The 22,249-nt window shown below is 35.8% G+C and overlaps 1 protein-coding gene across 1 annotated transcript in view; it reads right to left on the bottom strand.

Annotated features, from left to right (window-relative positions):
• The window catches only part of Dnah14 (dynein axonemal heavy chain 14), a 322,525-nt gene that overhangs the window by 74,462 nt on the left and 225,814 nt on the right, over positions 1-22,249 (bottom strand). The window contains 9 exon segments of the mRNA XM_078022909.1: positions 361-492; positions 3,573-3,732; positions 7,599-7,693; positions 12,234-12,359; positions 12,824-12,932; positions 17,071-17,252; positions 18,442-18,633; positions 20,685-20,846; positions 21,658-21,855. Of these exon segments, the coding sequence (XP_077879035.1) occupies positions 361-492; positions 3,573-3,732; positions 7,599-7,693; positions 12,234-12,359; positions 12,824-12,932; positions 17,071-17,252; positions 18,442-18,633; positions 20,685-20,846; positions 21,658-21,855 (1,356 nt within the window).

Here is a 22,249-nt window from a genome sequence, read left to right as displayed (position 1 = left end):
AGAATGCAAGAATATTTAGGTATTGAAAAAGTCAAGTTTACTATTAAGAATGTCACTAACCATGAAAGACATTTATAAGTGTCAACCGTTAAAATAAACTTTCCTGGAATTTCCTATGTGTGCATAGGGGATATAAAGTAGCTTACTATGGTAACTAAAATAAATAAAATGATACATGATTGTTGTCAGAGAAAAATGTAATAGGAGCACTTGACATCTGTGTGAGTTAGTATATTATATTTGATTAAAATGGATTTCATTAGGCATTCTTTCCACAGAAGTTCATTTTAAAAATCATTTCTGGAACTTTTTGGTATATCACTTTCAAATCATTACAGAGATTAAGGAGAAAAAGCATACCTTCCGTACTTCATGATAGTTGTTCAAAGCTATAACCCACTGGCACATAGAGCGGCAAGCAACAGAAATCAGAGCAAGCTTGGTTGGGTTGAAATCAGGCAAGCTTAAAATTTTTTTCAGTTTCAGGAAAACCTAGAGAGAATATACATTACATGAGAAAGAAATATTATTGATCTAGTTTTCCCCAATGTACAATAGAATGAATGAAATTTTTAGTTCCTATAAAAAAGACTCAACTACTTGTTAATTGCAGAAGCAGACATATCTGTCTAGGTTACAAAATGGCCCTAGGTCAGGAGGAGAAAACCCTCTTTACTGAAAAACTGCTACTGCTATTGTTCAGTAGCTTTGCTATGGTTTTTCAAAAGGAACTCTAGCTTTTGGAAATATGGTATACAAGGAGGCCTGAAGTCCCCTGTGTACTCCATTTTGAGATGACTATGTTCTGTCCTCACAACCTTCACTGGTTTGACTACTCATTCAGTGGTTTGACTACTCCAAGATGATGGGATGGCCTGGGGCATACTGAGGCCCACTGAGGATGATCTCTCACTTAGCTGTGTCATGTGCTCATAGACCCACTTCAGCTAAATGGTAACACCTTGAGTTAGGTATATAGAATTTCTCATCTCTTTCTGGGAGCCATATTTGGAATATCGCTTTTTTGGAATATGGCCTTTCCAACCAGGCTACTCCTCTTTTGCCTGAAGAACAGAACCACTTCCTGAATAATTTAGATGCCAAGTGGTCCATTCTCAAATTATTTGTTTCTTATTATTACTTAACATCTGCTAGGGTTTTAAAATATTTTATTTGTTGTCTTTAGATATACATGCCAGTAGGGTATATTTTGACATATTATATTCACATGGAGTACAACCCATTCCAATTAGGATCCCATTCTTGTGGTTGTCCATTATGTGGAGTTATACCTATCGTGTATTCATATATGAACATAGAAAGTTATGTCTGATTCATTCTACTGTCTTTCTTATTCCTATCTCCCCCTTCCTTCCCTTCATTCTCCTTTGTCTAATCCAATGAGCTTGTATACTTCTCCCCCCTACCTTCCCTTGTTATGGGTTAGCATCCACATATCAGAGAGAACATTCTGTCTTTGGTTTTGTGAGACTGGCTTATTTCACTTAGCATGATATTCTCCAGTTCCATCTATTTACCAGCAAATGCCATAATTTCATCCTTCTTTTTGGCTAAATAATATTCCATTGTGTATATGCACCACAATTTCTTTATCCATTCATCTACTGAAGGGCACTTAGGTTGGTTCCATAGCTTACTATTGTGAATTGAGCTGCTATGAATATTGATGTGGCTACATAATTAAGCTGATTTTAAGTCCTTTGGGTATATACCAAGGAGTGGGATAACTGGGCCAGATAGTGGTTCCATTTCAAGTTTTCTGAGGAATCTACATACTGCTTTTCAGAGTGTTTGCACCAATTTTCAGTCCTACCAGCAATGTATGAGTGTACCTTTTTCCCCACATTCTTGCCAACATTTGTTCTTTAAATGAGCTATTAATTACTTTTAGCTTAAAAAATATACCTAAACAAAATCATAGGGGATCATATTTGCTAAGTATTGTCCAGACAGTAAATGTTTGTTGTACTAATTCATGAACAATATGGATATTGACACTAAATTCTGCTAAAAATTCACATTATTCATATACAACCCTGTACTTCCTATTAATACAGATCACCATCATACTAGTTAACAGTCTAATTTATAATTTAATATCTATCTTCCCTGTTATAACAGAAGGAATAGGTTGGTCTTATAAACTACTCTGTCCTCATGTCTATTAGAAGGAAGATGTTCCTTCAATGTTTATTGAATGACTTAATGTTCACTCACCCTTTCATCCAGGACAGTGCCACTCATAAAGGCCAAATGCCACCTATGTAACCACAGGCTAGTAATGCTGTAATTAGTCTGCTTATGATCTTAGCTCTCAGTTCATCTGCTAATATAATATCATAGTTTGGATATTCTCCCATCCTTAGTCATCAAACTTCACATTTTTAGGCATTTGATATAGCATTGACCACATTTTTGTACCAAAATTTGCATTAGATTCCTTTTGGCTACTATAATAAATTATCACAAGTTGGATGACTTAAAACATTTTAAGTCTCTCACAATTCTGGAGGCTAGAAGTCTGAAATAGAGATGTAGGTAGGTTTCTAGTACCTTCCAGCTTCTGGGGCTCCTGGCATTACTAGCCTGTGGTTACATAGGTGGCATTTGGCCTTCTTTCTACTTCTATGTACTGTGTCTTGGTCCAGGCCTCTGTAACCTCTTGCTTATTCTGGCTGATCTTGTTTTTTTCTCTTTATGAGAGTCACCTGTCCAACCTGGCCTACCTCACTCTACTGGTGTCTTAAAATCTGCTGTTTGTGGGGCTGGGGATGTGGCTAAGCCGCAGCGCGCTCGCCTGGCATGCGTGCGGCCCGGGTTCCACCCTCAGCACCACATACAAACTAAAAAATAAATATTAAAAATTCATTCTCTCTCTCTCTCTCTCTCTCTCTCTCCTCTCTCTTAAAAAAAAAATCTGCTGTTTGTCCAGGACTTTGGCCTTATTGGATGTTCTCCAGCAAATTTACATTCTTTTGAATTAAATCTGTTATAGCAAATATAGGAAATTCCAATAGAATTTCCAGAGTTATTTTCTTTAATTTTTTTATGCCTTAATCTGTACTTCCCATCTCCTCACATATGGATTAATATTTGTAAAGCACTCAGAACAATGTCTTATACATGCTATTATATGAACACTTGTTACACAAATAAAAATAAATCTTAAACACCTTTATGCATTCATTGTGTGCTCATAATGTACTGCAATCCACCCAGAAAGACTCTCTCCAACTGTTGTTCCATTACTTTGCTAATCTTTATTATTTAAAGAGATTTAGAGACATGATATTTTTCCAATTTCAGGGACACGTTGTCTTTCCTTGACACTTCCAGGAAATCTATTAAGTTTGGTTATGCAGCTTTCTCTCTGATTTTCTAAATCTCACCACTGTCTTCTGCTTCTAATATATTTTTTCCTTTAAAAAGTTTTTATTTGAAAGTTTTTTCACTTCTAATACAGAATTCCAATTCTAATACTTCTATTTGACTCCATAGGTTATAAATATGAAAGGCATCTATTATGCATTAATTAGGGAGCAAGTGTTTACCTTATCAGGTATGTTGTCCTTGTCAAGATTAATCAGTTTCTTTAGAAAACCAGTTTCTGAAAGAAGCAGCTTTGCCGTTGCCCAGTTAGCTTTCTTTTGCAGAAGAATACACACTGCATTCATGACAGTCAGCACAAGGAAGGGAGGCTTTGTGTACACCCTGTAATAGGCAGTGAGAAGTAATCAGCTTCAGGATGAAAAATCAAATGCATTCTGAAAACTCTCTCAGAAGAAAACACACACACACACACACAGGTTTTTAATAAGAGTTATTTGGTTATCTTTTTAAATCTGAGTTTCTTTAGTAATTGTTATCTTTGCTTTATGAAGATGAGAGCTATAAATCTAAATATACAGAACATTTGAGTTAGAGACTAATTCGTTTTATTTTAAAAGTGTCCAATGCAGAGTCATTTAAAAAATAGGAACATCCTATTCCTATGTGCCACTTTTCAGGAACAAATATTTGATGCAAAGTGAGGCCTGCTTATATTAGTCCTCCATTACTTCATACAAGGAGTCTGTCTTGGATCCTTACTGATTTACCCCAATCTGCGTTTTCTATGCTCTTTTTTCTTCCTTTAGTGACCCATACAAAGAGTGGCAAAGGATTATACTCTCATGGGGCCATCATTTTACATTTTCATTATAAAAACAGCAGCAAGGAAAGAGAATGAACTAAGTTGTGCATGTGCCAGATGTCTCTGCCACATGTCTGGGAATAGCAACAGAGATCTTAATAGAAGCTGCCCTCATTTGGGTGGCATTTTGAAGTGAGTTAAATGCACATTAGCACCATCACAAGAGAGACTCTTTAAAAACAAACAAACAAAGTATATGCAGGGAAATTTAAGGACAAGGCTGGTTTTCTTCAGCTTTTATAGTGCTAGGGAAGGGGAAGGAAACCTCTCAGTATGAAACTAGCCTTTATTGAGCAGTGTCTTAGGCAAGACTTGGTTCTGAGCATTGTAATTCATCCAGTCATTTCAACATTTACTGTCCCATTGCATAAAAGAGAAGCTCAGGCATAGGTAATACTGCTAGAAAGTGGCAGTGCCAGGATTTCAACCTGGGAAGCTTGGTACCAAAGCCATGCATGTAACCACCATGATACACTGCCCCTCTGAAAATAGCCTAGAGGGAATTTGGACTGATATCTCTGTCAGGAATATCTGCCACAGAAAAAATTGAGAGAGGAGAACTTTCTGGGACAAAGTCACCAGGTATGGGGGTGAAGCCTAAATTGGAAAAGGATTGGCTTCTGTAATCACTCTGATGCCATCTCCTGACACTCCTTGCCCACTGAGCTTTAGCCTTCTTGGTCTTTTGTATTTCCTGAAGGTCACCAAGCACATGTTTACCATATCAATTTTGTGCTTTCCATTCCTTTGCTTGGAACACTATTCCTCTAGATATTTACCTACTTTACATAGAAACTTCATTCAGTTCTCTGTTCCAATGTTAATTTTCCAGAGAAGCTTTCTCTAGCTGTAACTTCGGTGCCTCAGTGCCTGGCACACAGTGTGTACTCAATATACTTGGCAAATGAAAGAAAAAATAAATGCATAGGAATGAATGCTTATGAATGAAATAAAAAAGAAAAAGGACATTAAAAATTCACTCCCCTTTTCCGGCTTCTCTCTGTGCATTTGTTTTTCAACCTTAAGTGCATTAACTGCAGCATTGTGATGGGCTTCTTTGTGGTTGTTGGTTTTGGTACAGGCGATTGAACCCAGGACCTCTCTCATGCTAGGCAAGTACTCTACCACTTAGCTACACGCCTAGCCTGTATTTTAGTTATTTTATTTTGTGACAGGATCTCTCTAAGTTGCCCAGGCTGACCCTGAATTTGTGATCCTGCTGCTTCAGCCTCCTGAGCAGTTGTAATTGCAGCAGGGCCATGGCACCTGGCTGTATGCTTCTGTCCTTTACCATAAAAAAATTTGTTTAAAAAATACTTCTTTCTACTGTTTTATATATAAATACGATGATAGATTTGTTCCATGTTTCCATATCTTTTACTGAAATATTACTTTGTAAAAAGAATAAAAACACATTCTAAGATATAATATGCAAACTCTCCTTATTTGTTCAATGGGAGAGCTCAAGTTAAAAATATATTACTGACAGATTCAACTTAGAATCAACAGGATCAGATCTTTGTACTCTAGATTATTTAATTTCTTTCAGTATTTTCTTAGCATTTCTTTTTAATCACTACAATGTGTAGAATGGGAAAAGACAGAGGAGGGGAAGCACTTCCCACAGCGACACCTTGTGATAACATCCAACACTGCAGTCTCGGATGGGCAGCTATGCATTCCTACTATAGTCTCTCTACAGCTAAACTGGCTAAGTAGGGTGGCATAAAAATTGTCCTCTTACTTTTGGAGCTACAGTTCAGGTAATACTGTATTTTACCAGTTCTAAGATGTAAATTTTTACATCTCCTAGTCTGGGATTCAGTTTATAACAAATGGCACATCATAGTTTAATTGGCAGTATTTTTTTCTTTTTTAAAATAATAATATGCCTTACAATGCAATAGAATAGAAGACACAGAGATAAATCAATAGAGATACAATCATCTGATGCATATGTCAAAGGAAAAGATACTTTTTAAAACAAATCGTACTGGGAAAACTGGATATCCATATGTAGAAGAGTGAAACTTTGTCCCTATATCTCATTGCAGGAGTCAAAGTGGATCAAACACCTAGGCAGTAGACCAGGAACTTTGCAACTGCTAGAAGAAAACATGGAATTGACACTCCCAAGATATTGGCACAGGCACCAACTTCCTTAACAAGACCTTGAAAGCCCAAGAAATAAAACCAAGAATCAATATGTAGAATGGCATCAAATTAAAAAGCTACTGCCTAGCAAAGGAAATGATTAAAAGTATGAAGAGAGAGCCTACAGAACAGGAGGAAATCTTTGCAAGATACTCCTCTAGGGCTGGGGTTGTAGCTTAATAGTAGATTGCTTGCCTCGCATGTGTGAGGCCCTGGGTTCGATCCTTAGCACCACATAAAAATAAACAAATAAAAATAAAGATATTGTGTCCATCTCAACTAAAAAAAAATACTCCTCTAATAAGAATGTATTAAAGAACTACAAAAACTTAACACCAAAACCCCAAACAACACAATTAATAAATGGGGAAAAATTAATCAGACACTTCTCAAAAGAAGAATACAAATGGCTGACAGATATATGAAAAAAATGTTCAGCATCTCTAGCAACCAGGGAATGAGATTTCACCTCACTTCAGCCAGAATGACAATTATTAAGAATGAAAATAAGAAATAAATATGGCATTTGCAAGATTTCTTAAATAGATAAAACTGAAGAACATCATGCTAAGTAAAATAAGCTGGACCCAAGAAGTCAAAAGTCAAATGTTTCTTTCATATGCAGAAGTCAAACCAAAATAAGGGAAAAAAAAGAAAAGGGGGGTAGTCCCATGAAAACAGAAGAGAGATCTGAGGAGTAGAAGAAGGGAATTGAGGGGAGAAAGGAGGGAGGTAAAAAGGGAGGAACAGGGGAATGAAACTGATCATATTATCCTATGTACATATATGAATACACCACAGTTAATGTCACCTTTATGTATGTGTATAGTGCACTAATTAAAAAACTATTAATTAACAGGAGAAAGACTGGTCAAATAGAGGAAAGGAATAGGGGGAGGAAGTAGGGGAGGGAAAGGGAAAGTACTGGGACTGACTTAGAACAAATTAAATTCCATGCTTGTATAATTATATCAAATGAGCATCAATATTATGTATAAATATAATGTACTAATAAAAAATTCTAAAAATAACGACATGCCTTGCAATTGATAGCATCATAAAATTGACAACATACCGTATATACTACACATAATGAAAAATGTGAAGTAAACAAGATGAGTTAAAAAGGAATTAATCTAAAATTGCAGTAGAGAATTAATAACATTTATCATGAATTTATCATTTAATCTGAACTGTTCTAACTCAGAAGAAAGTTAAGTGAATTAGTTACCTTAATTCAGCAACATCAGATTTATCCAGGGCATTTAGGTCAACGATTGCATTTTCTATAGCTGGTAGCACACTTTTTAGTTCATTGGCAGTTTTCTGTAATAAAAATTTAAGCCCCTAAATACATATGAGTGCATATAGTTGCAGATCTGACATATTTATGTCAAGATTTCTTAAATAGATTTTATATATATATTGGACCTGGAAAATATAATCTGACATTTTTATAATGCCTGTAAATTATGCATCTTGTATGACTTAAGTCTGTGCACACATGCTTATACTGTTGTTTACATGTCCTAAATGTAGTGTATTATCTCATAATCCCTGGTGAGAAAGTATTGTTGTGGGGTTCTCACACAGAAAGACAGGGCACTGGAGCATTCTGAAGGTTCCACGTTATCTTCTTCATGATTCTGAGAAAGTCCCTACACAGTATCACTGAGAAGCAAAAACACTGATTGGCTTCTGCCTTCTCTTTTAGAATCAGTGTAGTATTAAGAATGCTCTTTTGAGGAGTGGTTCAGTTAAAGGGGGGATTACTGTGGAGCTAAAAAAAGTTCTTTACTTCTACATATCCTTTCCAAGTGCATGACAGGAACACTGCTGATACGTTTGCAGGGTCATATGTTTTCGTTAAACTTGCTAAAATAAGACTTTTTCACTATACTCACTTAGGACCAATTTCTCTTTCTACTTTGCCTCACTCATTGTCAACTATCCTTTCATGGCTGTGGACATTTTTGGGATCTAGCTAAGGAGCTGAATTAGGAATTATATTTCTGCTGCTCACCATGAATTCCCTGTATAATAAAGTTATTGTAAATTATCTGGAATGGGAATGGCTTCCAGAAATACTTCTGTTGTCCACTGTTCAAACTTTCCTGGTGATGTGACATTAATGTGCAGAGTAAGAAGTCATACTACAATATAAACTTGTCCTGTTGTGCTTGGCAGCAGAAATTACGTGGTTAGCAGGGGGAAAACAAGGTTTGCTATGTATTGGTCAGGAGCTGATCTGTTGAAAATCCTTCCATTTATTAGATGTAAAAAATTGTAAGCCAAGGTTTTGATTTTCACTGACACATACTCAAAATGGAAGTATGAGTATACTTGATAAGCAGCATTTACTATTCTAAATCTACCATGGATTTCCTAAATGAGAATTGTGAAAAACAGAATAATTCAGAATTTATAGTTTTTAAAGTAATACTTGTTCTGCTTAGAAAACTTCATTGAAATAAGTGAGAAATTATAGATTGCTAATATAATTGAAAAAAGTGCTTTCTTGAATAAAAATTCTATCATCTATCTATTTACAAACTTGTGGAATAGGAAATAAAATAATTAACTGATAAGTCACTTTCAGATTTTAGAGATTATAAGTACAGTGAGTAGCAAATCATAATGAGAAATTTTAGATCATACTGTAAGGGTCAGATCATACTGTAAGGGTCCGGTGAAGTGTCGGAGAAAGAGACCACAAGAGACCAGCTTCATGCAATAAGCAGGAGGGAGTTTTATTGAAGAGGATCCTAATTCAGCGCGCTGAGGCTCTAGGCTCACTCAGGAAGGGAAAATAGCCCACAGCCCAGAGCAGAGGTCAAGCCGAGCTTAAGTACACCTTTTGGGGAGGGCTGGGGGGGGAGGGGGCTTTGTATACATCAGAACAAATCATCATGAGGTGCGGGAAAATTGAACAACAACTCTGAAACATGATTAGTACATTCATTGGCGGGAACAGGCTGGGCAGGCGTGATTGGTCACTTCTAAGCGGGGAGGGGGGGTACACATTCAAACTGATTGGTTTTAGGGCCTAAATAACTACGTGACAAACTACACAGAATCCCAGGTTATTAGACAACCAGTGGAAACAGTGAGGATATTTACTGGGCAGTTCCAATATAGTTCTAACAGCTACAGGGATTACAGGTTCTGGGGGTAGCAGAGGAATTTTAACAATACCTAGTCTTTCACTTTTTAACTCAGGCCCTGCAGCTTGGAAACTTTTACAATGCCTGGTCTTTTACACTTTAACTCAGGCTTTGCAGCTTAGAAACAGCTTAGAAATTTTACCCTTACAATACCAAAAGTAATAATTTATTAAGAGGAAAATTGCATGAGTGTAAAGGTAAAATTTCTAAGCTGATTCTAAGCTGCAAAAGCTTGAGTTAAAGTGTAAAAGACTGGGCTAAAAAAAGTAAAGACTAGGTATTGTTACAATTCCTCTGCTACCCCCGGAACCTGTAATCTCTGTAGCTGTTAGGACAATACCTGAACTGCCCAGTAAATATCTCCATTGATCCCTGGTTGTTTAATAGCTAAGGACTCCAGGTAACATGGCACGTAAGCATCTAGGCTCCCAAACCAATCCGTTTAAATGTGTACCCCGCTTAGGAATGACCAATCACCCCTGCCCAGATTGTTCCCGCCAATGTATGTACTAATCCTGACTCAGAGTTGTTGTTCAATTTTCCCGCGCCTCATGATGATTTGTTCTGATGTATGCAAAGCCCACGGCCCTCTCCAGAAAGTGTACTTAAGCTCTGCTTGACCTCTGCTCTGGGCTCTGGGCTGCTCTCCCTTCCTGAGTGAGCCATGAGACCCAGCATGCTGGTTCAATAAATCCCCTTTTGCCAATTGCATGGAGTCAGTCTCTTGTGTGGTCTCTTTCTCCGAAGTTCCGCCGGACCCTTACAGAGGATATATGTGGCTCTGGGTTTTTAAATCATCCAGGTAATGAAGAAGAATAACTCATATGATCATGTCAGGAAAATTTATATTTCTTGCTAAGTTTATAAGAAATATTGACATTAATGAAAAGAACATAAATGTCAGGAAATACTTACATAAAGAGGACTTGATGGAAAACTGGTCAATAAATGTCATTTTAAACAGTATTTAAAATTAATCACTCACAAATAATCTTGAAATGCCATTACCCCTTATTCCAAGTTTGACAGTTATTCTAAAAATGTTCATGATATTGTCAATAATGAGTTTATAAAGTTGGAGGAAAGTTTTAAACTATCAAATGTTGAGAGCCACAGCCGGTCAGAATGACGCCTGGCATTTGCCAGAGGGAATGTTTGAAAGGTGATGCCAGCGAACCATTGAGATGATGATTTGAGTTAAGCTATATATAATTGCTGTGATGCTGGATCGATTGTATTGTATATTTGACCTTTACTGTTGGGCGATGGGGCGGCTCTTGCTGCCTCCGGCGCCCTGCTGCTTTGGAGTTCTCTGCTGCTTTGGAGTTCTCCCGTTACTTTGGAGTTTTCCTGGGGATTCCTGGAGGGTTGCTTGGGGAAGATCTGGAGGAGGGATTTCCGGCTGGTGTGGTGTGTGCCAGGAGGAGCCGAGTGGGTGGTGTTAGAGAGAGGTTCCCAGGGAGCGTGTGTGGAGTGTGCTGGTGGAGTTCGGAAATAAAGTTTGTTCCTGCTTGAGTGGCTCGTGATTTGTGCCCAGCCAGACTGCGGCAATCAAAAATGGGTATGTAGCTTGAAAAGATTTCTGACAGGGAACTTTGGATTGAAAGTAATGCTGATTGGCTGGGGATGTGGCTCAAGTGGTAGCGTGTTTGCCTGGCAGGTGCTGGGTTCTATCCTCAGCACCACATACAAATAAAGTTGTTGTGTCCACTGCAAACTAAAAAATAAATATTAAAAAATTCTCTCTCTTAAAAAAAAAGTAATGCTGATAAATGGAAGCAGAATGACAGCAAAAAAAAAAAAAATCCAGGTTGATGCTTTTCTTATTCCTGACATGAACTTTTCTTGAGCCAGTTTACAAGGGAAAAATCAATAGTGAGCTAGTCAGATCTAAAAAAAAGCCAACCAAAAAATTTTGAAATTACCAAGAGGACTACTTGAACTACATATTCATATTCACTATGGTTCAGAATGAACCTTGTCCTAAGTTTTTATTGTGCTTTGGGATATTAGCCAATGGCAGTAGCACTTATATGTAATTTGTAAATAAATAATTATACACATACTGGTGTGTGTGTGTGTGTGTGTGTGTGTGTGTGTGTGTGTGAGTGTGTGTGTATTTTAATTGATAAAATTAATTCAACAAAGACATGAAAGAAGTCCCACTCTCCATAGCATGAGAGACTATTGATGGAACAGAGTTAAGCACTGGGAAATCTGATGAATCACGCTGGGTTCTGTTGGTATTTTGACCAGACAGGATAGTTAGGAATAGCCGATTTAAAAATAGGACTATTCAGTGAACAAAAGAAGTGATATAAACCAAGAACCTAGGTCCTAGAACTGCTTTGTTTCTTGCAGACATTCCTTTTGGAGGCCAAAGGTATTTTTAAAATTAATTAATTAGTTAATTAATTTTTATTAGTGTACTATAGTTATATATTTTTGAGATGGTCTTGAATGATTTTCTGTCATTGAAACCATCAGAGCCTCCTAGGAGTGCTTATTAGTCAAGGACAGGGACCAGGCATCTTTGCACTCCTTATTTTCATTTAATAGTGTGCTGGGTGTAGTGAGGACTCAATAAATATTTGTTGGGATAAAAATAAAAAGCATTCATAGTTGGTCTGATGTTTACGTTGGGGGTTAGAAAATAATTTTTCAAATCTAAAATATTTTTATTGTCTATATTTTAATTTTACCTGAGCATAATCTTCCACAATTCTTACTTCTTCTGCCATAATTTCTTCATCCTGTTTAACAAGTATCTGAACTTTCTCAACTACTTGTGAATCTTTCTCGAGTTTTTCCATCAGAGCTTCTATTTCCTAATGAACCAAATGAGTTTTCTTAGAATAAATTTTGAAACATGATCTCTTTTGAAAGGAGAAATTAAAATAGCTCATTTTGTTATTATAAAATTTATCGAAGTCAGCTGAAATACTTCTACTTAGAATAGTTGATAGACTACAAGCCACCACAGCATATTTCATATAGATTCAACTAAGGAATCTCTCTGTATAATCTTCTACAGTTAGTTATATACCTAATGTTCACACTAAATTATTAAAATGTTATCAAGTTACTATTTTGCTGTTATTGCTGGAATTCACCCCCTCATTTTACAAATAAGAAAATTGAAACTAAAGGAGATAAAGTAATTTCTTCAAGTTTGCACAGGTGCATGATAGTGCAGTTCTAAGTCACCTTTACCAGGTACCTGAGTCTTTGTGTTCAAACAATGGTCTAGGTTAGACTATAAAATATTTAAGAGATTTAAAATCAAACATACCTTTGTTTTCTGTTCGATTTTGGGGCCAAGAATCAAGAGCTCCTCCTGCATTTCTGTAACTAGTGTGGTTGCTTCCAGGATCTTGGATTGGCCTATGTGGAAACGGCACCTGAAGGAAAAAGAAAGCCTGGGCTGAGTCTTTTGGGTCTGAAGTGCTTGGACCCAGAAGTGTTTCAGATTTTGGAGTTTTTCAAGTTTTGGAATATGTCCATAGACCTTTCCAGTTGAGCCTCCCTTACCTGAAAATGCAAAGTCTGAAACTTTTTCAGCATTATGTTGGTGCTCAAAAAGTTTCGGATTTTGGATTTTTAGATTAGGGATGATGGATCCAAAGTTCAGGGATGCTCAACAACCTGTATTAAAAAGGTGTAAGACAACAAAATATTAGTGATATAATTTGATAGCATATCAAAGGCCAAATGGGGTTAATTCCAGGGATGGAAGACTAGTTCAGTATTTGAAAGTAAATCATTATATTGACCATTACAAAATTCATGAAAATAACTCTTTTTTTAAATTGTTTCTTTTTAATCATACATAGTATATTCTATATAGTAGAATCCATTTTGATAAAAATTATACAAGCATGGAACATATATCTTATTCTTATTAGGACCCCATTCATGTAGATATATATCATGATAGGATTCACTTATTTTTATATATATATATATATATATATATATATATATATATATAGGAAAATTATGTTAGATTCATTCTACTGTCTTTCCTATTCCTATCCCCCATCCTGTCCCTTCATTCCCCTTTGTCTAACCTACTGAACTTCTTTTCCTCCCCTCCCTGCCTTTATTGTGGTTTAGCTCCCACATATTAGAGAAAACATTTGACCTTTGTTTTTTTGGGATTGGCTTATTTCATTTAGCACGTTAGTCTCCAGATCTACCCATTTACTGGAAAATGTCTTTGTGGCTGAGTAATTTTCAATTATTTTATCCACAATTTTTTTTATCCATTCATCATGATAAAAACTCCTATAAAACTAAGAATCAAGAGGAAGTCCCTCAATTTTATAAAGAATGGGTACATTAAAAATAAAATGAACTTTAGGGAAAATCTGAAAAAGAAAACTGGAAATCTGAGACTTATCTTCTAGTGGAGCATATCCTTAACAGGCCATTTGGGCTTTAAATATGATAATTCTGTAGGAGGGCACCTCCAATTTAAATAGAATATTTAATTATGAGGTTTAGGGTGGAGAAAAAGTCCTAATTGGCTATAAGAGACCCAAACCACATAATCAACTCTTCCCAGTTTTTCTTATCCCATGTTTACCCCCTGGAAAACTGGAGTAAGGGAATTTGTACATAGCAAGGAAGAGTTGGAAAATGGGGAACTATTGCCTCATACTTCTTCTACCACCTAGCTATACTTGCTAGATATTGGCCTGTTATGGATATTGATGATAAATCATCAAAATATAAAGTGACGACTCTTAGGTTGGCCCTGGTGGAAGATGTTCTAGGATAATATGATGAATGCAAGGAAGAAACTGTTGAGCTATCCAGGCACATGTGTGGAAAAGACATGAGGAAGACTAACAAAAGGGAAAGTAATTGCAACACTTTTTTTTGCATCAATTTGATATGATCGTGTGATTTTTCTGCTAGGTCTATTAATATGCTGAATATATTGATTGACTTTCAAATACTGAGCCAGTCCTACATCCCTGGTTTGGCCATGATGTAAAATTACTTTTATATACTATCAAATTATATTTGCTAATATTTTGTTTTGTCTTATACCTTCTTAATACATGTGAACATCCCTAATCCAAAAATACAAAACTTTTTGAGCACCAGTGTGACACTCAAATGTACTGACGACATGGCTTCGAATGGATGGCAACAACCCTGGCAGGTAAGGAGAAAGATACCTTAGATGACAGGAGTTAGGAATGGAAGGAGGGCCCATTTATCACTCTTACCTCTAGTCTGTAGAGCATCTTGCCAATTTACTTAGGCTGTTGCCATCACTTCCAATTTAACTTATGATCAACAAAAATTTTAATCTAACAGAAATTTCTCAGGAGCTGCCAGCTCTAGTAGACAGACTAGTTGAGCAATATAACCAGATTAACTTTCTGAACTTTGATTTGATTCCTGTAACCTCATTATATTTACAGACTATCTCAACTGCTCTAGTATTGCGTTAGTCCTGCCCTATGTGATGTTAACAAAAACTTAATGAAATTAGACTTTAACCCCACATTAGCAAAATACTACTATCAAGGCCTCTCCTCTGCGTTTTCTTCCTCCTTTTCCTCCTCCTCCTTCTTTTGCAGTACTGGGGGTTGAACCCAGGGGAACTCTATCACTGAGCTACATCCCCAGGCCTTTTTATTTTTTATTTCGAGACAGGTTCTCCTTAAGTTGCCAAAGTCACTTTTGAACTTACAATCCTCCAAAGACAGCTACAACTTCTTATGAAAACATCAGGCTTATGCTTCCTGTCACAGGCAAACTAATCTAAATTCTTTATCTTCAGTAGTGATGAAAAATCACATTGCCCTGCACGTCTTGTTGGCCAGTTGAGGCAGAGTATGTATGATTACCAGTACTTCTTGATGCACCTGGATGAATAACATTTTTAACTGGTTTGGCTCCAGATAGGGAGCCTGGCTGTGTTCTATTCTCCAAGAGGGAGTCACAGACATGACTACTCTCACTCAGTATTCCCTAAGACAAAACAATGGATTTGGTCCAAACCCCTATTGGTACAATTAATTAGGGCATCTGATGAAGTGGCTTATTTTAAAAAATAATTGTTAGCTGGTCACATGACAGGTTGGGGGGTGAACTTGTAGAGAAATGGTTGTATCAGATGGGCTTGGCAATCTTTCATGTCTCCACACAGGTCATAAAAGGCAAGGTTTAACTGCAACTAATTTAGCTCTTAGCTCTTTGCTTTGAATAACAACACAGGAAAAGTCCTGTGGCAGACACTACTTAAGATGAGTAGTGATGAAAAATCACATTGTCCTGCATCCAGTTCACTTAAATTGAGGCTGAGGCTAAGCTAAACCTGAGTCAGGACATTTAGTGAGACAAAAAAGAAGTTTTTTTGTTTTGTTTTGGTACTGGGAATTGAACTCTCAGGGGCACTCAGCCACATCCTCAACCCTATTTTATATTTTACTTAGAGACAGGATCTCACTGAGTTGCTTAGCACCTAGGGTTTTTTTTTTTTTTTCCTGAGGCTGGCTTTAAACTCTTGATCCTCCTTTCTCAGCCCCCCCCCCCAGCTGCTAGATTACAAGTGTGCGCTTCTGAGCCCAGCTTCCAATAAAATATTAATATTATCTATGAAGATAAATTAGAACAGTTTAAAATTTTCAAAATCTTGGAAGCATATTTCATCTAGAGGTTTGGATAAAAATTCAGCCTGACCAATACCTAGACATGAGCCTATGAGACAATAAAATATAAACCTAGTCAAGTCCAATGATCCTCTGGCCTGTAGAACTATAAGCTAAAATATTAATATTTGTTAAAAACATTAAGTTTGAGCCAGTATAAAAGAAAGTAACTATAAAACCCTAGTAATAAAAATCTGATGCAGCTAATATTCTAGTACTACAAAGTATCTAATGCTAAGGGCCAAAGCATTGGTTTTCCAACTTATTTGGCAGCATTACTGAATTTTGAGATGAAAATCTGACAAGTACTGTCAACTTATACATAAATAAAATAGGTCCTCTATAGTTCAATTGAAGCAATTTGCTGGGTTGAGACACTTTCTGTTGAGTATTAATTTGAACATAAATACTGATTTCACTGATATTACATGTCAAGTAATATTTTATTTCATATTCTCAATATGAAGCTGGAATTCTATATAGCTTTCTCAAAATTCCAGATAATAAATGTTATAAATGCAATATAATAAAGGGGAACCACTTCCAATGGGGTTAGTTAAGGAAAGCCTGACTAGTAAAGAATGTAAATGTCAGATGAAGTTGCATGCAAACATTATAGCAGTTTATACTAGGTAATCTTTCATTTATCATCATGAGCTAGCCAACAACTGTAAATTTTAGTTTCTTAAAATGTGTTTGAAAACCACTGTCTTGAGACAATAAATAGTTATTGACAACATCCATAGATCTTAAAAATTCTGCAATATTTAGCTTTTTCCCCCATGGAAAAGGTAAATTGAGATCAACACTTTACAAATAAAAGCACCAATATAAAATACATGTTTATTATTTGGTCTCAAAATCTTACCTCTTTATTTGCATTTCCTCTTTTTGTGACCTCAAAATGTATGAAAATGTTTCCATGAACTGCAAGTAGGTTCTGGGAGTGATATAATAATGCCTTCCAGTTTCTTGAAAATATTTTGGGATCAAGTCATTTATGCTTTTGTGGATTTGAACACATGTTGGGGCAAAGTTTTCATTTAAGTTCTGAAGAATAATAATTTTTTTAAGGATTAAAAAAGAGCAATATGGATTTACATAAATAAAAGAAAACTGAACACTGTGAATAACTAGAAATAGTTTATCATTTCTGAGATGTGGAGATGTAGAGAAAGATCCTGGCTAAATGGGACCATGAACTTATAAACTTTAATAATCAGGATAGTGGAGAGGTAATAAGAGGAAATCATATATCTAAAGATTAACGGCATATAGACTCATTCTCTTAGGCTTCACCCTTATTTTTGCTACAGCAAGGACTTAGGGCACCAGCATCAGTGGCTAGGGATTATAGTGCTTTTTTCATCTCTCAATTTCTTTCTTAAATGGTTATCAGCAGCAAGATACTCAAGGAAGTTTCCTTGAGTAAAACAGAGCTACAAAACAGAGGAACCAAAGGATGCATAGGTGGGTAAAACCAGAATAGAAATGGCATCCCATTTGCTTACATTGGGAGAGAATTTAGGTTTAGACATAATTGAGTCCTGACTACCCATCTCCACTCCACCAATCCCAGATAACACCGGTCACTTTTAACCCAGATGCATTTTCTTTCTAGTTCCACTTGCCTCTATTCTTCTTGGGTTTTGCCATCTTTGGACACTTGGACAAGCAAGAATACAGTCCGTTTCTAAGTCCTGCCTTGAGTTTCAGGCTCCAGGCATCGACATCTTCTTTTGTCAGCACTCTTTTCCCCCTTTCTATCATTTGGGTTATATGAGGTATTTAATCACTCTAGATTAGGTTCTTACTTATGGCTCATAAATTTGGAGCTAATTATATGTTGTGGTTTTTATTCTCATTTTTTATAATTTTGCTGTTATAGTCAAGCTGAGCAGTTTACAAGGCATACTCAGAAGGCTGCAGAATCCTTACCATAGGATCTGCTATGCAAAATGCAGGTGATTTTCCTTCATGGAAATCTCTGTTTACCATGGGGGGTAGAATAGTGAAGACACCCAGGCAGTGCAGAATCTGAGTGTAATTGAAATAGGGTGGGTAAGGGGGCAAAAAAGATAGGGAACTGATGAGGAATCAAGATGAACAATTGACCCGTTTTATAATTTGCCTTAGAAGTTGCCTATTTTTGCCCATCTAGGATTCATTGCTATTCAGAGATATAATGCTACCAGATGCTAGTAATAAAATGAAACCTTCACTTGCTTTAGATATTTACCTCTTTGTTCTCTAAATCCACCTTTTCCATTAAGAAAGAGTTGGCTACAAGAAGGAGAGCTTCTTCTGGCCACTTATGGTACCAATCCATTGTGCAGGAGCTAATCATAGAAGGGTATGCTCTACAATTTTGGCGCAGGTTAGGTCCTGCAGGATTCATGATTATAAAAATATGAAGATATTTATATATTCTCTGAAAATTAATGAAAACATTTTGTTAAAATGTAATTCAATACTTTGGAAAAATATTATATTGAAAATTCCATTTAAAATATGCTTCAGTTCTTTCCTTAGTGGGTGGACTAGACACTGATTAATTGTGCATTGAGTGTCTGCCAGCAACAGAGTCCTTCCCAGGGAACTCACAGTCCACAGAGCCATTCTGAGAACTCCTTTATGTGACTATACCCTCTTGGCTTCTGTTGGATGGACTCAGTAGGAGAGGTTTGGACTCAGAACCCTCTTTTATGAAGGGGTTTGGTACTAGAGTTTTGTTGAGTAGGGGACCTTATATCAGATGACCATAGGGCTGACTATTTGACTCTTTTTTTCTAGGGTGATGTGCTTTTAGAGACCCACAAGACTCAAAGTGAGAAATGATCTGTTGAATTAAAGCTGAAAGGTACAGAGAAAAAGAAAAGACCCACAGAACAAATAGGGCACCGGAGGAGGTAGTAATAAACTCTCACAGATAAAGGATTATGGCCAAGCAATGCTAAATGATATACATCTTTTTTTTTAGCAGGTCCCAGGTGAAGTGCTAGTTTCTTTGAAATTTGCCTGTATTGCTTTTCCTCATCTGACCCTGTTCTTGGCAGTATTGGCCATGGGGCAGATTCCTTCCTTATGTCCATATGTCACTTTATAATAAATTTACATTCCTGAAAGCAGCCTCAGTGAATCATTGTTCCTTTTAACTGCGCGTCCACCTTGTACAAAATGATAATATCTTCAACTATCAAGCAACACATTTTGCTTTATAAGTATGGTAAAGTTGAAAAAAGACTAAAGGGTAAGATATTTCTTTTTTCCCCTCCTTCTTGACTGGAAAAATTTATAAAGGCAAATAAAACTTTTTAATGCAAATTTCATACAATACAGAAACATTTAAAGTAAAAATGAAAGTACTTCTCTTTTTTTTGACCCTTCCCCAAACTGCTACCTGAAAGTATCCAAAGTTAATAGTTTAAAGTATACCTTTATTATTTTATTTTTATTATAAGATGCAGCAAATACTTTTTGAAAGCATGTATTTCATATATATATATATATAATTGAAATTGACTTCTAACTGGGGCTCTTGGTTTTTCATTTCTGGAATGTACTATTCTCCATATTCCAAATCAGAATTTGTTATTCCTTCCCACTCACAATCTATTTAATAAACTAATTACTATAACAAGGCACTAGAGTACCACAAATTATCAGGATGACATTTGTTTTTTCTACCATGGCATCTGAAAACATAATTCAATCTGAGTATTCATTCATATTGCACACGTTCCCTATCAACTGTGGATTCCATTTCTGGATTTTGTTTTATTACAATTTCCTCTTGCAGTAGATACTAAGGGTCTTTTGAGGAATGGTGGGAGACCAGGTTCAAATTTCAAATGACCCCAAGGTAGAAAAACCTGGCACTAGATATAAGTTAATCAGTAGTCCATCCCCAGTGAACACTGTGGCTTGAATAATCATGGCCACCCATTTAGTAAGCCACAGTTATCCAGTGTGTGGAAAAACACAGAAGGTCCAATTGGTCTAGTCTGTGTATATCATCAGACTGGTCTTTCACAGACTCCCGCTGTGAAATGAATTATGAATATTGCTTGCTCTCTTTGGCCAATTTCTTACGTATCCATCATCTTCTGGTCAATTCTAGGGCTACTCAAAGGAATGAGAAAATTCTTATTTTACACTCTTCCTGATTTGTTTCCAACATAGTTGAAAAGAAACCTCATTAACTGGGAAAGAATCTGAAAAATAATCTTGAGTTCTTTTAACAAAAATTTGTATTGCCTACAGCATTACTATTTTTTTTTAAACTGGTGATAACCAGACAGGCTCAAATAGTTGTTAATCTTTGACATATCTAAGATATGGAGTGTCTGGGTTTAGGGATAGTGATCATTATTTTAGCTTTAAAAACTCATATTTAACTTGAAAATCTTATACATAATTATAAATGTGGTCTGGTTTTAATTTAACATGACAATTTGATAAAGTTAATCCACAAAAAAGTACCTTTTGGAAGAATGCAAGTAAAGATTGTCTGTCATCCACATAGCCAGATTGTTCAGCCAAAGATCGAATCCTCATTGCGATAGAATCCAGCTCTTCATTTTCAAACAAGTTAGGTATTTTTCCTGAACTGACAGTGTAGCTCAAATCTTCCAAAAGTAATTTCTTAGGTGAAACATATATTTAGTCAGGAATGAGTAAATTATTCATATATTCTGCTTCTAACAAACTGAGAAAATAATAGTATTTAAGGGGAACTGAGGCTTTTCTTTTTTTAAAAGCAAGCTAACTTCTTGATTCAATTCCATCAAATATACATTTTTTTCTGAGTCAAAATAAGTTCATTGATCCATCCATTCATTCAGATATTAGAGAAATATATACTTGGTATTGAAAGTATGTCACATATTTACATTAAGTACTGAAGCAAGAGGTAAGGGAAGATGGGTATAGTAATGAACTGAGCAGGAATCTTGCTTTAAGCAGTTCACAGAAACCCTGAATACATCTACATTTGAGTTTGAACAGTAGACAAACTAGAAATAACATGGCAGAGGGATTGTTTTCACTTAACCAAGTTCATCTCTCTATTAGGGTTTCAAATCCAATGAGATAGGAAAGAGAAGAGAAAAAGCAGGGAAAGAAACTCTACCTGAAGAATTATTATGAAAAATAATAATAATAAAAAATAATAATAAAAAAATTATTATGAAACATTTTGCTTTTGAGAATAAAAATAAGTTTTCGAACAAAAGTTCCCACTCCTTTCAGCAGACTACCATTATTCAAAACTATGGCATGATCACAAATACATGAACTCTGTGGGATATGATTAGGCAAGGGAAAAGAATAATGAAAAGAATTAATATAGTAGGCTAATTGGACTATGTATAAGTATTTTCTTTTTAAATATCAAATTACTTGGGGGTACATAAATATCAAACTTTAACAAATAATAAAGACAGAAAGCACTTACATGTTCTAGGGATAAGTTAGAAACCATCAGAACAGTGGCATTCCCTTCTAACCCTGTTTGAAGAAACACCTTTTTAAGGACTTCTTTGAATTCTGTGTAGGCATAATTGCGAGATACAGGCACTCGGTATAGTTTGTGTTCTGCCACATAACAGGCTAAGGTTGCACAAGTTTGTTTTCCACAGCCATCTGTTCCAATCTTTGAAAGAAAAAATATCCAATCCAACATATGATTTCTATAAATTTTCTGGGAGTCTGTCAATATACAAATTGGCTTACTTGTGCTCAAAATTTTGTCAGTAAACATATTTTAGATGATTTTTATTTGTAACTTTTTAGGTGGTATATTAAAAATAATTTAAATATTTTATCAAACTTTTACAAGGCACTTATTCACATTCAATATTTTAATAGCCTCTTGAAATATATGAAATAATTTTTCTGAAAATATCATTATTTCACTATTGATATTTGATTAATTTATAAGAAACTAGACTAGATATTTATGTTCACCAATAATGAATTCTCTTTTCTTTTCCTGCTACTTTAGATGCTGATTTCTTCTTCTCTTTCTATGGATTTGAGATGTAATG

This window comes from Ictidomys tridecemlineatus, chromosome 10 (assembly GCF_052094955.1).
Source record: "Ictidomys tridecemlineatus isolate mIctTri1 chromosome 10, mIctTri1.hap1, whole genome shotgun sequence".
Lineage (NCBI taxonomy): Eukaryota > Metazoa > Chordata > Mammalia > Rodentia > Sciuridae > Ictidomys > Ictidomys tridecemlineatus.
Note: the sequence above shows the minus strand (reverse complement) of the source record. Positions and strands in the feature narration are given on the sequence as shown.